Source organism: Bradysia coprophila, unplaced genomic scaffold (genome assembly GCF_014529535.1).
Source record: "Bradysia coprophila strain Holo2 unplaced genomic scaffold, BU_Bcop_v1 contig_732, whole genome shotgun sequence".
Classification (NCBI taxonomy): Eukaryota; Metazoa; Arthropoda; class Insecta; order Diptera; family Sciaridae; genus Bradysia; species Bradysia coprophila.
The window spans coordinates 823,380-841,769 of record NW_023503972.1 but is presented as its reverse complement, the minus strand read 5'-3'; the positions used below and the strand labels follow the sequence as shown (position 1 = coordinate 841,769).

The 18,390-nt window shown below is 35.1% G+C and overlaps 2 protein-coding genes across 4 annotated transcripts in view; one reads left to right on the top strand and one right to left on the bottom strand.

Moving 5' to 3' along the window:
• The window catches only part of LOC119084433 (lachesin), a 106,932-nt gene that overhangs the window by 87,212 nt on the left and 1,330 nt on the right, over positions 1-18,390 (top strand). The gene's annotated exons all lie outside the window — the stretch shown is intronic.
• Positions 8,550-9,488, bottom strand: LOC119084434 (rutC family protein UK114-like). The gene is made up of 3 exons (XM_037194414.1): positions 9,345-9,488; positions 9,058-9,284; positions 8,550-8,768 (listed from the first exon to the last, which is right to left on the bottom strand). The coding sequence occupies exons 1-3, from the start codon at positions 9,407-9,409 to the stop codon at positions 8,641-8,643; spliced, it is 420 nt and encodes a 139-aa protein (XP_037050309.1). The 5' UTR covers positions 9,410-9,488; the 3' UTR covers positions 8,550-8,640.

Sequence of the window (18,390 nt, the reverse complement as noted above, 5' to 3'; positions counted from 1 at the left end):
TGATATTAAATAACCCAGTCATAAGATAGTATTTGCTTCTGATATATTATACTTGAAGAGTTTATTGTATAATAGAATAGTGCTAAACCAAATGGCATATAATATACACCACAAAATAGACTGATACATTTATTTTCGAACGGATCGTCTATATAGTTATTCCACAGAAATATTATATTACATTTTATCAAATGACCCAATGAACAGAACTGATGAAAAACAGTGGCATATTGTACAGATGCTCTCGCTGTATAATAGGTTGAATAAAAACCATGTAAAAAATGAAACTGCAGAGTTACATGTCCGAGTGGTTTCGCAACTTGTGGTCAAGCTCTGTAGCGACAAAAAAAAATGTTCTGGCGAAGGGAAAATTAACTTCAGTTTAGATATGATACCATCACGTACCCTATTTATATGAAAGTTTGTCGAAAATAGGTTACGATTATTCTCTATTTTTAAGGTATTTGTTGCATTGCATAGCCTATCCCTCATGTACGTTTGTTCACCTTTGTTTAGTGAACTTATCACAAAGTGAGTCAATTCGATTCAACACCTTTATGAGCCCGGTATGTCGCGTACAAAGTTTAAAACGAATTTGAAGGACTGCTGGTGAAATATGAACTGGATGTGATGTTTTAAATCTTATATAATGTGATATGATGTTAACTTGTGATATTGAATTTGCTTTGGGTCTTTGACCGTTTTTATGTTGTGTAAGAGAAGATAGATTTTTGTATGTATTTCTTTTTTTTTATTTTTTTATATATGTTCAGTTGGGACTATAGCCCGTTGGATTAAATTGCAAAATAAATAAATAAATATAACCTGAGCGAACTGTTATTAGTTTATAAAATGGAGAAAATAGGAAATTACAACAAGAACAGCGAAAGTCTACGATCAGAGCGAAGCGAGTACCGCAATTCACTCGAGTTGAAATTTACTATTGTCTCCCCGAGGTGAACACATTTTTTCATCCGCACCTCGCGTTTAACCGTTTTTCCAGGAAACAAACACATGAGTGGTTTTCACCATTTTTCAAAACGAAAACAAAGTGGCAGTTTCATTGAGAAACAGTTGTTTGTTCAACGAGGAAAAAAGTAGAAATTTGCTTTTAGTGGTTATTTTGTGGCCAGAGCGCACCCAATTTCCATCTTTTTTCGTAACTTCTTTCAACACAACGTTTTTCTCGATAAAATCTTCCGCAGTTTTAGCGGAAGGGAGAAAACGTCTCTCGCTTCCATTGTGGAAAAACTCCGTTTTGTTTATAGTGAGCCGGAAATGAGCGACGATGTCGCGATATTTCAGCACTTGATAAACAAAAACTCTTGTTTACCCCAAACAAGAGTTGAGAAAATAATAAAAATTTCCACCAACGGCCACTTCAGAACATTTTTTTTCTCGTTCTAGGCTTAAGCATATGTTTGCGTCCGTGCGTGACATAGTGTGAAAATTAATAACTAGAGTCTCAGACTCAGACTTCACTTAAACCTAACGAGCATACTGCAGAATCTTGGCCCGACATTCTTATGAAGGACCATGTAACCGAGCAACTGCTAGGTCTAGATGCCAGTAACATGTTTCAAATCCAAATCCAAATCCAAAAAATGCTTGCCGGGTTTTCTGAAAACAAATATTTTGGGTATTAGACCAACGTTAAAATACGCTTGGTGTGAAACTCATTGTGAAGCATACTCAATATTTAGTTGTTTGGAATTCATCATTTATTTGAGGAAACTATAGTTGGTGTTTCGTTTGATTGGTTCAAACAATTCATAAAATTTGGTATTTATATAAAATAGATGACTTTCTAAATGCACATTCAATTGGTACAGAGATGACAACGTCCATGTTGGCATTAGTATTCTGTTTCACCCTCGTAACAAAGCCCTATGATTACGCTTATAATCACAGTGATTAATTTTGTTTAATGTATTTTATCCATTATTATTATCTGCAACTCAGTAACGAAAACAAAAACTTTCGTTGCCATTTTTTCGGTGGTAAATATTTTTTTAGTCACAAAATTTGTGAGAATGTGAACAGTTTTTGTCATATTTTGTGAGCCTTTCAAAACATGAATCAGGCCGTTTATAGCCGCGATAGGAAAAAATCTATTTGAGCTGCCCAATATCTGGAACTATATGTTTGGCGGCAATATTTACGATCAATAAAATGCCTTAAAACAGTGTTAAATCGAAGATAAGAAGCCACCATTTGGTAATTTTTTATGGACAGCTGAAAGTTTCGAGGTGTAGACTAACTTTAAAAAAATCGTTTAATTTAAAGGGAAGAACCATTTTTCGATTATAATTATGCTTTGCGTCGATTAAAAATAACTTGTCTGGATGCTCTAACCTATTTCATATGCGTTTGTAAGTGGATAGGCCGTAAGCAAAGGATGGTGTTCAAAATTTCGAAGCTAAGTTTATATTCAAAAGTTCACTTTTGCAACAACATTCCGCAATTTATTGCATAAATAACTATTGTGCAGTGCACACATATAGCGCTGATAAACGAATCGTATGTAAAATCCTAAAACTACCGAACATAGTTAATTAGGAATTGGATTATACGGAAAGCAAATCATATCCATCGATTTTTCAAGTTTGAATTGAAAAACGAGTTCGAAATAATTAACTCTGAATCTATTATATGTTGGTAATTTACCGCTTTTTTAAGTTTGTTAGTGACATAAATGTGTGTTCATATAAACAACACGCCGATGTCACTATTATGTCGTAAGAATATGAGATGGTATCACAATATTAATAACGTTTCAGCTGGGGACGTTTCATTATAAATTTACATTCTTCTCCTGCATCGGCGTAATTTCTGTTCATTTTGATTAATTCAAATGGTGACATGCCCAGCCACATATGAAATTTTTAAATGTTGTGCATGTGGAATAGATGGAATCGACGTTTAATTAGAGATGAGCGAGCTTGTTCAGAGAGCCGGGCCCAACCCGAACCCATTCATTTTTACCGGGCTTTCGGTTAATCGGGTTTCCAAATTTTCATTCGGTATCGGGTCGGGTCTGTGGTTGGCCGGGTCGAGTTGGGTAATTCATAAACTCTCAAAATAGAGAGCTTTGGATGCCTTAACTTGTCATGTACTATGGTTTTATCATGTGCTAGCGTTTTGTTATACACTTTTGAAAGCTGGTGTAGAAAGCCTTCAAAATACAAAATATTCCATGGGTCTAAGATTCTTGGCCAGAGTTATAGCTTCGTGGCTATAGCTTTGCACTTCGTATCTACAGAAGAATCAACCGTTGTCACATATGTGTGGCTAATGAAGGTTTGAAAAAACTTTCATTTGTTCACGTTCAAACTTTGCTTTGATTCGTTCAGGTGGGGTTTTTTGTAAAGAAACCACTGACTGGCCACGAGTTAGCAAGTTTGGTGATGAGTTGAAACTTCATTTCAACTATGATTCGCTAGACGTGTTCGTGTGCAAATCGGTATAGTATTCTTAGAGCATTGTATCAAGTACCACTCTCGCCATGACCTGATGAGAAATGGTATTTTTGAACTGCATATTAATGCAAACTGTCGAAAGACGCATTTAATTTTATCACAGATCGAAACAGTGGTCGAAATAGCTTATGTTATTGTAGCTTCCAGCATTTTTCATCCCTTGCAAAGTATTTTGTTCGAGAGGTACTACCAGAAGTAAGTCTTGGACCAATACTCATTCGATAGCTTACAGTGAAAGAATGATATTGACAAAAAATTACATGGGTTCTCTCCTGTCGCTGCTATGCTTACACAGGAAAATCGTTAGAACGTTGGGTTTTATAGTACTTTTCCTAACCCTAAGAAGCTTTTTGAGCGAATGAAGGGTTTCCAGCACGAGCCGGAGGCGAGTTCTGGAATCTAATTCGATAAAAAAGTCTCTTAACATAAGTTAGGAACAACGTTCTCTCTATCGTGAGTCGGAAACGAGCGACGAAGTCGCCCTATTTCAACATTAGATAGAGAAAAATGTTAAAATTGGGTTGGCTCGATTCGGTTTTGGCATGTCAGGTTTTAAAAATAAAGTTCGGGTTGAGTCTGGGTCGGGTGGTCCTACTACAAACGTTTGTAGTGTTCGACTATTAGCTGTGATCCCAAATCCACAATTATCAGCGTTTTGGTTTACCTTCCACAACCGAACAATCTTTCTCAGTGGTTTAGTTATTTAACTTTGTTCCTCCAATCTGGCACACAATCAATCGAGAAATAAGATTCACAAACTTTATGAAAATAATTCTCGATTCTCGTTTTATATTCTGTGCTCGATTCAATCAATGTAGATGGGGAATTTCACCGAGTTTATCCAAACACAGACGTAACAAAGACGAAACAATACCCATCTAAAATGAAAACCCTGGTCCTCTCATGTAAAAACTATAGATTTATGGCCAGTGCGAATTCTATGGAAGAAGAAGAAGAGGAGGAAGACAGTAAAAATAAAATTCTTTGAAACTTTATTCAAGCTTCGTGCATGAGTTTCGAGAGTATAAACGATTGTACATGGTTGTGTGTCCAAAAGAATGGAAAGAATTTTCCGAGAAAAAGAGCACTAGACATATTTCTACTTTTGAAATGCAGAAGAAAGTATACAAAAAAAGGGAAAATTTATTGCATCGAGTAACGATTTCTATTTTTCCTTTTTTTTTAACTGCTACATTCGTAATTACAAAGATGTGATCGCAAAAGTAGTCCACAACAAAGTTGAAATAAGTTTTACATAAATTGTTTTTAATTTTTTTAAATGGAAAAAAGTTTCACCTCGTCGCATTCATGGAAGAATACTCTATACAGAAATGTGTAACAGCTATCTAAATAGTAAAAACTATAAAAAAAATCCCTCCCTTTTTAGTTGGATTACAGTAAATGTTACGAATACGAGAATCGTGTTTCCCCATTAATTATGGGAAATGCTTTCAAATCGTTGACACAAATTTATTTACGAAAAAATTGTGTGTGTTAAACTTTGCAGTGAAATTGAGTAAAATTTGATGGAACGAAAGTACAATCTTGCAGAGGTTGTACACATGTCACGTACAGCAAAACAAAAAAAATTGGATATAAATGTTTCAACTCGTTGTTGCTCATTTTTGTTTTGTGTGGGAAGAGCTACTGCCATCGGTCGTTAGCCCGGTCTGGCATTATCTTTTTCAAAAGTTTTTTTTGTAACATTGTGTTACCGAAGACTCATTTTTGTTCAAGTTTTCAAACTCCCATGTTAAATTTAGGTTAAAATGAAGTAAAAGATTCAGCATTGAATGCTAAAAACTAATTTAAGTTGAAGTAGCAGATTACATCCTGGTTACATTTGCTGTTTGTGAGATATTTGTTTCTTTTTCCAGTAATTGCAGTCCTAAAGCTTTTAGCATTTTCGGAGCTACAATCACGAAAGGCTCACGAAAGGCAACGTCACAGTAATAACTTAAAATCATCATCGTCTTACTCTTATCCACTTATCAAAAAAGTACTCCGTGTAAGTGACAAAATTGAATTTTTTCGATTTTTGCTTTGTTTACTTGAAATCTCGCTCTCACACGGAGACCTTTTTTTGAATGGAAACCATACTATCAGGGCCTAAAATCCTTCCCGGTTTTTATAAATTCCACAAATCCCCCCGACTCGAGGGCCCCAGATCAAAAAAAGGTCATCGAAAACGAGTTCACTGATGGTAGTGTACTCGAGTTCTCAGTCAATGAAGAAGGTCAAAATCAAAAATTATTGCTAAATAAAGCTGAACCAAGTATTCGTATTTTTGCTCAACGCTCGACTGAAAGTAAAACCAATACAAGATTCTCAATGAATCTTTGAATCACGTTCTTAATGATCAGATTGTTTCACAAAAAAATCATTCTTTGCGGACGGTTTACCTGTTTCCGATTGTAATCGTGGTGCGCTAGCGTTAAAAGCAAGAATGGTTAGATCATGAGTCACGGTAGCCCTCAAGTAAGAAAAAGATTTTTTCGAAGAATTAGCTCAGATATAGTAGGACGGGCATTCTGAGTCCTCTGAGGTCCCATAACTCCACTCCTAACAATACTCTTTCTTGGATACCATTTCAAAATAACATATTTTTAGCTTGATGACTGCCATGAAAATCAAATACAAATTTCTAAAAAAAAATCGAAATTCAAAAAATGCTTTACTTGATGGGAAATTGAAATTGAACACCAAAATGAATCGATCGGCAAAACGTGGCAATACATCAACCAAACATCTTTCGGATCAACAGATCGAAAAACATACGTGGCGAATTTCAGAAAATTAACTGGTCATGATCTACTCTACAAACATCTTACCAGAATAGGTGTCAAGCGTTCAGAAACATGCCCGCAGAACACCTCAGAACATACATCAGATCATCTGTTAACATGCTCAGCTCTATTCATGTTCAGGGAAAACATCAAAGAATTGAACGAAGAGGAATTTTTTGCTGAAATTTATTGGCATGTCCGAGGCAGACAATAGCTTTACGGAATATTTTATTTATTTTTTCTTGTTATTTCGAATAAATGCATATTGATGGGATCAGCTCAGACGTTGTGGAATGGTTTTCTTGTCATACGAAAATTTCAAGAAAAAAGCATGGTTGGGAACATTTATTGCTGATTTTCCGTGGTGAGTCAAATGAAAACATTAACTCGTAAAAACCGAACACTCTTCGACTATGGATGGTGGTTTCTCGTAAAACGATTACACCTTTATCGATAGAGATCTTGGCTCGGTTAGCGTTAGAAACGCAAATGGTCGATCCTTAGATTTTTTGAAAATGTCAGCTCAACATGAATGTATACAGCCAGGACATTACATGAACTAAAACAAACTCAGGACTAATGTATTTTCAAGAAATTACTTTTATCAATTTTTTAAAGTTTCTTAACTTCTTGAGTGTTTCTTTATTTTTTCTGCATTTTCAGTTCAATGTTAGTCTCAAATATCATTTTAAGAAATTTCCTTTTTCAAAGTTTTCTTTAATAATTTAGGATTTTTTTTCAGAAATTAAGGAAATTTGTAGTGAAAATGAACCGTAAAGTCTAATTTCAATTTCAGTTTAAAACTCAAACTCCACTTTTGATCCGATCATTCTGAAAAAAAGAAATCCTTCTAGACATTTCCCCCAGTTAAAAATCCTTATTTTAGGCCCTGCTTAAAGGTCCCGCGTTATCCCGAAGTTGAATCTGACGAAAAAAAAAATCCTCCACTCCTGAAATTTCTTTGTTCAAACTCAATTTTTCCTTCCACATCGTAACAGTCTATCGATCGTTGTCAAAAACCGGATTCTTCACAAATACAATAGTGTCAATTTCTTTCAGCTAACCTAAATTCAAATTTAAATGAAATTTCATACAAATTTTTCGAACCTTGAGGTAAGTTGGGTTAAAATGACAAAGTATTTGATATTTCAAATCGACATTGACTATGATCTATAGCACTACCTTCTAACTTACATTCTTGGCACAAATAATAAAAAAAACTGCCTGTGAATCTGAAAATCACTTCCCTTACATGCTCACAAAGAATAACCAACAAAGAACGGTTATTCAAAGGAAAAATTATTTTTGATTGCAATTGAACGAAAAAAAAAATCTTTATTTTTCGCTAATGGTTCCAAGTGGTTTTTAATTGAAAGCAGAATTTTATCGGTATTTTCGCTGTAAACGTTTATTCGTTAGAATTCGACGCGGTCAAATGATTTAACGAAAAAGAAAAACATTCCGTATTTTTGTTCATTGTATGTACATACCATGTTCTCCTTTCGCTCAAATAATTGGTTTGTGAGGTTCATATATAAATGATTACATGATCGACTGCTTCCTATACTAAACATAAACGAACGAAACAAAGTAAATGCATATCCTGCATTTCCTGTGTGTCGTGTATGTGTGCGCTAACACGAAATTTATGGCTATGTATCTTTTCCAGTGACATATCAATGTTTATCGTATTTATGTTTATGTTCATGTTTATGAATTTATTATTGTCCAATGTCATAAATAAATCAGGCAATTTTCTCATGCTATTCAAAATATTTTGCACATTTTAATATTGAAGGCAAAGTGGGGGGATTTTCATTATCATGGGAATTTTAATGCAAATGCAAAAATTAAATCCATGTAGAAGTAGAGCGGTAGAAACGAGTAATGGCATTTATAATTACGTAGATAGTTACCGTTTTCATAGTTTTAGCAATTTCTGGAAAGAATTTCCACTGAGCCACAAAAGACAATATAGTTGAAAGTTGAAACAAATCATCGTCGAAGCAAAATCTCGATGAAAACATTTTTGTCGGTTGGAAAATCCTTTTTTGCTATTATTTCATTCATTATTTAACGAGCTATTTAATATTTAAACTTAGAATTTTACACATCAGTTTGCTCCATTAAATGCTCAACGAATGTTTTGTTTTCGTGAAATTCGAAGCATTTCAAATTGTTACAATCAGAATTTTCATACCGAATTCACTTGCAATTCTCCCGACGTGCCCGGCGTCTCTACGTTCGGCTACTTCTACTTACGATTGAAAAATCAGAGCTCGTTCGTGCCGAAATAGCTTCTTTATTTAGAATTTTGTAGTCGAGACAGCCTCTAAATACATTTGATTTTCTGATTTTAATTTTCAAATTGTCCTCTAATTGGAATGTCTCTCAACGCACTGTACGTCTCCAACCAGTGCAACAACTTCTATCTCCAGTTTTGCATCCAGTGCAAGTTTTGCTACTTGTACCATAGAACGGGCTGGTGGGTGGTTCTTGAAAACTGAAATAGCGGAAAAATGTCTGATTATCATCGTTGCTAACACTGGGAGAAAATAAAATAAGTTGTAGTGGAAATATGCCGCTCAAATTGCATGTGAAACCCGGGTGAAAATAGAATCATCAAATTGACGAAACGAACAATCTCGCAGCTCAAATTCCATTGTATTTTGAGTGAAGTTCGTATTTTCGACACTTCAGAAGGTTTCTTCTTCACTGTGAATATAGGCAAAACTTCTCGACGCCTGACCTCTACTTCACCAGCAACAAAGAAAACATTTTGAATTACATACCTTTGGCATACTCCTCGTTGATAATTGCGGAGTCCTTCAAATCCGTTATAAATATTGTCGCCTTAACGACATTGTCCACACTGGAACCAGCTGCTTCCAAACAGAAAACCATATTTTCAAGAGCTCTACGCATTTCTGGACCAGCACCGCCTGGGACCAATTTTATGTTGTTGTCGATACCAAGACTTCCCGATACGTAGACCGTACGGTCGGCTACAACTGCTTGGCTAGTGATCAAATCGATTTTTTTTGTTTCTGTTAAAAAAAACGGAAACAAAAATGTTTACCTCATAAATGGCGGAAGCTTTACAGCCCTTTCGCAAATCACAACAGTTTTATTCAATGAACTCATTTTTCAATAAATGCGTAGAGTATCAATTTTCAAAAGCGGCTTTTCAGTCGAAGAGATTTTTTTGAACTAATCAGAGAGTAAATGTAGTAGATTGCTACGATTCCAGTGTTTGATTCAATTTTACGTGGATTACTTCGTCTGCTAATGCTTTTCCGAGCCAATCAATATGCAACACAATAGTACATTGAATGACAAGGGGCGAAAGTAAAAAAATTCAACCGTGTGCGAGAGTTGGAGCCCGCGCCGAAGGCAAGGGCTCTAATCGCACAGGTTGAATTTTTTTACTTTTGCCCCGAGTCGTTCATACTATTTTTTTTGATACCAACATTGAAAATTGATACGTATCGCAAACATCGCAACAAAATGTTGAAATGAAAAGGCATTTAGCCAGAAAATGCGGGGGTCCAGGGGGCGGCAGCCCCCTGGTATATGAAAAATTTAATAATTTAGCCATCACAACAATAACACACACAAAAATTAAGATATAACTAACAAATCATTCAGTAACAAAAAGTATCAACTTTGTATGCTAATTTCAATAAGAACACTGGCGCACAGTGTTTTACAATTTTGATCAAAGTATTCTGCATAATATGAGCGGATTTTGTTGACAACTCGACTCATTTCTCTCATTTTCTGTGACGTCAGTCACTTTCGCTGTTCGTTCAGTTGCGTTCGCTCTTCGTTAAGTACTTTCTCCCCGTGGGATGCATTTTTTTACTTTCGCCCCTCATATGCGGGGCGAAAGTATCATTTTTCAATGTTGGTATCAAAAAAAAACAAATGTTGAAACTTATCATTCAATCAATAGATCTGTAATACACCCCGAGTGAAATATTTATTCTTTTTAGGCAATTTTCGAGACCGCACAGCGAGTGTGATTTCTTGCCTGACGTTCCGGTTTGATAATTTTAAAATATATTTTTCGCAAAACGCGAAAAAAGCCATCATCTGGAACTTTTAACGCACTGGTATCAAATTTATTTTTTCTGACCAGCTCTACCACTGCGTAGCGCAATGTCTCAAGAGCATTTGTCAACCATCAAACATTTTTCTCAACTCAATGACGAAAACTACAACTTTCATTACCGTCATTGAGAACGCCCAGAAAATGAAAATTCAGACAATACTCCCTCCGGGTATAGGTAAAATTTCTCGGAGAGGTGTAATATACTTCACTGACGTATATGATACATGATCACTGTTTTCTATACGTGAGACATATTGAAAACGTAGTGACGGTTGACGTATGTTAAACGTATACAGTGGATGTTTGTCCTTAACAATGAATTTGCATCATATTGATATTTCGTAACACGAAGAAGATAAACGACAAAAAAAAAAATTATTTTTGTAAATTAGAAAAATTCTCGACAAAATCCTTTCAATTTTTATGAAGTACCTAGTTTCATTTCGTAATCATCTCAGAAAGTTGTTTAAGTTGAAATTATATATAATTGATCCAAGTCCACAATTATCTTGCCACCAAGTCGTAACTAATATTCATTCATTCTTTATGAACTTAAATTCAATTATGTTAAAAAAAACGTCATAACATTGTTTATGTGCGTTGCGTTATAACGTGCTCTGGGTAACTTATACGCCACACATGTTTATGACTTTCAAAGTACGCTTCAACAATAAGAAATGTCAACCAACACTACTGTACTGTAACATTAGAAAGATCGTTGGCCAGAGAAAGATCCAGGGGTCCCGGGTTCCGAAGAAGTCAATTTTTAATTTGAAATATTTGTTACCAATAACTTCTAAAATGTATAATAACTACTGTGAACTTTTAATATGGTGTATGTTGTAAAGTGAATTCAATAAAATTCATATTTTTAATACGTCTCGCACGTATTATATTCAAGCCAGCTGTAATTACCTTACCACACTTTTTAACAGGAGGCACGAATGATATACGCATAGCACGTAGGAAATTTCGCTTAGTGAAGAACGCTGAGGTGTCGAGGCTTCAGGCCGAGCGTGACAATACACATCGAGTGTCTAAAAATTAGTTTCAAGCAAGCATTCTACGAACTTTACACATGCTTTTGAATTCTACCAATCACAGCAATTTATTGTATTTGTGCCACCGAGAATTGAAATACGACTCTTTTCAGCACTCATTTTAGTGTTGTAAAGTGACTAATTTCAGCTCCCGTTTGATGTGATATTACAACACTCAAAGCAGTGTTGATATGGAATTTGTATGAGTTGTTAGAGCATTCGTTTGAGAAAATTTAAAGCAATGTGATCGATCAAATTTGAAGAGTGAGTGTTTACAATGAAAATTATGATTTTTTGGGCATTTGTCTATTTCAATTCTCGGTTGGCACAAAGCATGATGTGTTACACGTATTGTAATGAGATTTTTTCAGCACACGACCCAATTTTCCTTACTCGCTCCGCTCGTAAGGAAAACTTGGGTCTAGTGCTGAAAAAATCAACATTACAATACTTGTAACACAACATACTATTTACGAATCAAGAAATTTGGATGTTGGATGAATGAAGAATTGTGTTTTGAAGTTTGCTTGGGTCATCGTAGCAAATCCACATACGATCCGTTTACATGTTTTACTTACGAATCAGGATACATAGGAACTTCACAAATCATCATGGTTTACCCCTATAGAGTGTTTACTTCGTTACTAACACAAGTATGTTGAATATTGTGTCCCACAGATCAACTGCACTAACTAATAGTGTACCACAGCTAAAACTGTGCTTGATGTCCGAGGTAAAACGCTCTACACAAATATTTGTCGCCACCACGGATCCGTAGTTAACAGTAAGGTCGAAAAAAAAAATTGTAAAACATGTTGTATCAATGCAATTTCGAAAGCAATATCATTTACTCAATAAAAGGCACAATTCTTTCATTATACGCAGTGTAAGATACAAACGCGTATATGTTCGCTATTTTGTCATTTTGGTAATGGTAACAGTAGATAAATGTTTTTATTCGTTTTTAAAATTGTCATTTTTTTCTATTTTCCATCAAAAAACAAATGAAACAAATCGAAACAGTTTCCATAAACACGAACAAATAGATTTTCCGTTTTATGAATTTTAACTCTGTACATTGTTGATGGTATAAAAGTAACGACAGGATACTAATGAATTTTTTTCGATGGTATAGAACTATATACCCAGCCCATATTCATATCTATACCCACTTCCGGATGGGATCGATTTTAATTGAACATGTCCGAAACCAAACCGCTGGTGTATGTTGCCAGGAAATCAACAGCAAAAAACTTCTAATTTTCCACGTTGCATATATTTTGTCTACCGGTAAAGTTAATGCAAATGACATTATGCAACCAGAACCACTGTTTGACAGACTTTTTTTTATTACTTTCTTTGCTGATCAAAAGGCACGGTTTTCAGTTTTTATTTGATCTAGTGAACGGAGATCATTGTTCATTTTCAACTTATTTTGTTGATATGAAGATTTATCGGTTATCGGTCACCGAAAGACTTTAACAATTTCAACTAATGAATTTATACAGAAAGTAGAACTAGAAATTGAAATGAAAACCTCCTTTGCCTTAACGTCACCGAGCAGAATTCGAACCCAAGATTGTCAGACCATGTTTTGACTATGAGTCGATAGTTCTGATAATTCGTCTAGCGGGACCATGCAAAAGTGACTTACATAGGTTTCTTCGATCATACGGTAAAAACGAATTTTGACAACCGACCGTCATCCACAGAAGCAAACATAACCGCAATTTAAACAAATTTGTTCGTTAAAACTTCAAAGTGAGGTTGTGTGCTTCTCTGTGGATGACAACTGACACTTTGAACGACCTTGAAAGAAACCTATTATTTCAATTTCAACATTTACATTGCCATGAATTACGCCTACAAGTATACCTCAAATTCTTCATGACCATTGCAGTGTTCTACTCGTATTTGAACAGGCACATATCACGGGTGAGACACTATTCACGCTATTCACATATATTTTATGTCGAAGTGTCTGGGGGTGGCACATACGAAGGCTGTACATTGTACAACCAATACTCTCTCTAGCAAACAAACTCTCAGATCTCTGTGTCAAATTCACACATTATTTCTTTGTATTCTACAAACACTATTCTACATTTTGACAGGCTACGCTGTAATGTACATGTTCCAACGTTCCAAAGACTACTTGATTCTTTCACCACCCTAATAAGTAGTTTGGTAGCTAAAGAGGGTATTGGTACCACTCGTTCTCCATCAGTGGTATATGGTAATTTTGTTGGCTTCACTTATGTTTACCCATTGCAGGAAACTTTAGAGTTGCTTTCATGTTCAACCGTAACAATGTAGGAAGCAAAGAAAATCAGAAACATGTTTGCATACTGTTTTGCACACGAAAACATTGCACTTTCGTTAGACACTGTTCTTCGTGGTTTCTGTGATTTCTCTCAATTGTCATTTGTCTTAGCGCATAAAATTAGAGAAATCAGAGGAACGGAGAGGAACAGCAGTTACCAGTTTACAGATTCCGTCACGTTTAGTCTACCCCTCCACACACTTTGCCACACGCACACTATTTTCGACACTACCAATATGTACATTAGTGAGGTAATTGTTGCGGCCGACGGTCATACTTCGACCTTTTACGCCACGGCAATGTTATGATACATTGCATGCTACGAAAGTAATTCATTACATGAGGCAACAAATGTGATTAGTGATTAAAGTTAACTCCCCAGTGTGTTTTTGACAGTAACGGTAACTGCCTTTTGGACAAATGTATGGATTCGTTTTGTATGATTAGACTGAATTTCTATTGGGCTTTGGCTTATTTGGTCTTAAAACGGAATAAAATCAAAAATAAAAATATCGAATTAGTATGAGGCGTACACTTTTATCAGACTAAATTCGCCCTTTAAAGCTTGCGTGAATGACCCCTAACCTCAAAAATTCAGAAAAAAAATTTACCGCTGTGACCTTTGGGGAAACAAAATGACGTATGTTCATTTTTGTATGAAAAATGTTCACCAAAGTGATAACTGATAAACTTTTGAAAAAGAAAAAAAACGAAAAATAAGTGGAAATGGGAAAACTAAGACGGAAACTTCTGTGTAACATCTGAATTATTACGACATGTGAATAGTTTTGAAACCTGAACGTAGCGACTGCAAACTGTGTGTATTCCACAGTGTGTATAGCCTTAAAAGAATTTCAGATCCAGCTCATTGACATAATGTTTTCCCCTGGTTTCATTTAAAACTAAAGCCATTTATTTCGTGGAAACTTTTACGGTGAAAAAAGAAATTGTTGTATACTAAGCATGCCAAATTGTCGCAATTCTAACTGCAGATTGGGTAAACGAAATGTACTTAATGCTGTTAACCATTTTAAATTCTCTAAATTGACGCTCTCTACTCTACTTACATCCAATCACATAAACCCGTTTAATTATGCCGGCCGTGTTATGTAGTGACCGTTTCTTGTTATGCTTACAAATATTGCGGATAGGGTTTAGTGTCGTGTTAGTGGCATGCAAAGTGTTATAAAGTTTAGTTTCAACCATTGCACTGAATTGCACGAATATGTTACACATACAGTTAATTACGATACACATTCGTGGGATATTAGTCAATCTGTAGTTTTCGGGTTAGCGTTGTACCGATGTACACTGATAATTCGAATTCAACATTGTGGAAAAATTAATTGTGAATGATGCTGCAAACAAATATAATTCAAACGTTTTCCACATTTTCCATGTGGTACATTATTCAGAGAGGGACTTTGCAGTTCTGAAAAATATTTAATCTCTATTTGCAGTGAATAAGGCTCCGTAAGAGTAATTAAATGAGATAGAAAATACTTTTAATAACTGGAGAGCCACAGTATATAACGTTAACGCTAGTGGAGTATTAGCTTTATATGCGGTTTTGTAATTTTGAATACTTTGCTTAATAATCTCATGCAGGAAACGTTTTTCCACTCTTAATTGTATGCTTAGAATTTAATGAAATAGTTGTATTTATGCACCACGTTCGTATGGACGTATTACAGATTTGAGATTGTCGATGCGACGCGAAGCTTACAAGACATACTATACTGATCTTGCATCAACTGACATTTTTAAAAACTGCACAACCAATACACGGTCCTTGTATCTATATATCTGCTGACTCATGGAGCACGTAATGGTAGACTGCATTGGATGCTGTGAAAGTAATTAATTCATTAATTAGGAAATAGAGTTTTGTGATAATCACAAGTGTCTTTTTGGGCAACTTTCTTCATAAATAACGTAACGCTTTTTCAGTGCTGTCATCAAATATAAATCCTAAACAACACGAGAAATGCTATTAACGTTAAGTTAAAACGGTGCTGTATCCCCCAATTTAGGGGGAAATATTGGGGGGAAGAAAATAGATTTAACTTTTACTTAAGTTGACACCACTGAAAAAGCGTTACATAATTTATGAATGATCCCTAACACAAACTCGAAAAGACAGTCGAAACTTGTGAGTTTGCGAGTATCACAACATTGGTTTGCGAAATAATGAACAACGTAGCATCATCCAATGTGATATAGTTTATTGTCTGCCCAAAATACGAAAATGAACCGCAAATATTCTTCACGTAAAGGATCACTTTTGCAGGAGACAAACTGTTATCTAATGGTCGACTTTCGCAGGACGGGTGATAAAATCTGCGTAATAAATTTGTGCTTTGAAAGTTCATTTAATTTATTTCTGATTTTGTTGTATTTACCAGAATCATAAATTAAATACTGAATTGGATCACTGAACAGAATATTATAGTCCCGTATTATGGAACTGGTTTGCATTATACTTTAATTTGTTTATGTTATACTAAGTAAAATGGTTTTAAGACAGCTCCCACCTTAGACAACCTGTCGAATTTCACTTTTCTCCACCTATATGATCTCGTTGAACAAAATTTACTCTCAAATGGCTGCTTAAGTTGCCGAAAAAGTAATAATTTTTTAAGGGTGGTAATAAACTGATCGTCTGTAAATGCAGTTTGATCGACCAAAAATAATATTTGATCGACTGAAAATTATCGAATTACCGACTGAACGTGATCGACTAAAAATTCTGAAATACCGACCATAAAGTGTAATTTGATCGACGCCACTGATAACTACTGCTAAATCACTTTTACCGGCAGTAATGTACCTGCTAAAAAATTAATTTACCGTCTAATATATCAAATTTACAGATAAAGAGCCTAATAATAAAATCTAAAATTTTGAATTCTCGGTCGATAATTATTATTTGAGTAGGTAAATTAGTTTGTTGGTCGGTACTTTATTATATTGGTCGGTCATATGCAGCCGTTGCTTTAAAATTTTGGACAAGCAATTGCATCCTGTTCTACAGACTTTCTGGTCGGTAGTTTATAATTTCAGTCGTTCAAAAAAATCTGTAAATTAATTGAATCCTATGAACCTATGACTTCCTATGGCATTTCGTACAAGGAAAATTTCACTTTCCGTGAAGTATCGTCAAAGAAAATCGCAATTTTTTTTTTTCAGTAACCAAATTCTTTGTCGAAAAGGATCTCATGAGTTGAAGAAACACTTTTTGTGTTACATTTCGTAAAAGGAAGATGACTCTATGACTTCCTACCGCATTTCGTACAAGGAAAATTTCACTTTTTACAAGGAAAATATTTTTTGGCGATTTAGATGTTGGCGCTTCGCCATGGGGCCATGAGCCGAATCACTCGACGATCGGTCTAGCTTATTACTAATATCGACCATTAAAGGAACGTAGATGCTATTGGCAGGCCATTTCGCCTGCCAATAGCCTCTGTAAAAAGGAAAATGCTGTTGACAGGCGTCTGCCAATAGCATTATGTAAAAGGGAAAAACTGTTCGCAGGCGCCTGCCAATAGTCACTAAGTTAAAGGAAACAAACGATCAAAATGATAAAAAAACGACCGAAAAATCAGAATGACCGTCAAAATGGCGTCAATTTGTTCACTTTGTTTGTTTGAAAATAGGACGTTGCATATCGAATGGAGGCTTCAAAGTACGTTATTTAACTCAAAAAAGCAAAATAAATAATTACATGAAAAGTGAATTTCGTCAGGTATTCTGATTTGGGATTTCTAATGAGGACCTGGATTTTTTATTTCAGAATTCTAGTCCTTCATTGGTTAAACAAATTTTGTGTGGAGTCATTTGAAATCCACAACTAGTCTCAAATCAGTAAATCTGATGAAATTCACATTTCTTCTCGTGTATGTATAAATAATAGCAATGTAAAAAGACACATAATCGTATGATTTTATTTTGGAACAAATTATAGAATGTTCCCACTAATATTTTTAAAATCGACCACGTAATTCCATTATACCGATAAATAAATGGAAAGTACCGACCGTAATGACCGAAAAATTATTCAAACATACCGACTCAAATATATCTAATACTGACCATTAAATGGAGCAACCGATCTAAATGGTAAAAGAAAGACAAAAAAAGCGAAATGACCGACTGGAATCCACCGACCGAAATAATAAAGTACCGACCACAAGTGATCGACCATTTATTTCGATTACCGACTGTTAATTCGTGTTGACCGACTGTTAATTCGTGTTGACCGACTGTTAATTCGTGTTGACCGACTGTTAATTCGTGTTGACCGATTGTTAATTCGTGTTTACCGACTGTTAAGGAAGCATATGATCGGCCAACAATACGAAAGTACCGTCTAAAATTAATTTTCGTAAGTAATTATGGTCGATCCATTAGAGTTAATAGTATATCAAAATTAATACTAGCCGGTACTTAGGATTTTTGATCGGTATTTCACAAATTCGGTCGGTATTTCACAATTTCGGTCGGTAATTTTGAATTTTCAGTCGATCACTTTTTCGTCGGTAAAATTGATTTCTTGTTCGGTAAAATTACGAAAACTTCTTGTAATTCGTAATTTCAGTCGATCAAATATTATATTGGTCGGTATTTATGATTTTTTATTTGATCA

Bases quoted from the DNA above. Each gene is read 5' to 3' on its own strand.
- LOC119084434 (XM_037194414.1), bottom strand. From the start codon at position 9,409: ATGAGTTCATTGAATAAAACTGTTGTGATTTGCGAAAGGGCTGTAAAG. The intron at 9,285-9,344 runs GTAAACATTTTT...TTTGATCACTAG, and splicing joins AAGCTTCCGCCATTTATGAG to CCAAGCAGTTGTAGCCGACC. The intron at 8,769-9,057 runs GTATGTAATTCA...CCGCTATTTCAG, and splicing joins CAACGAGGAGTATGCCAAAG to TTTTCAAGAACCACCCACCA.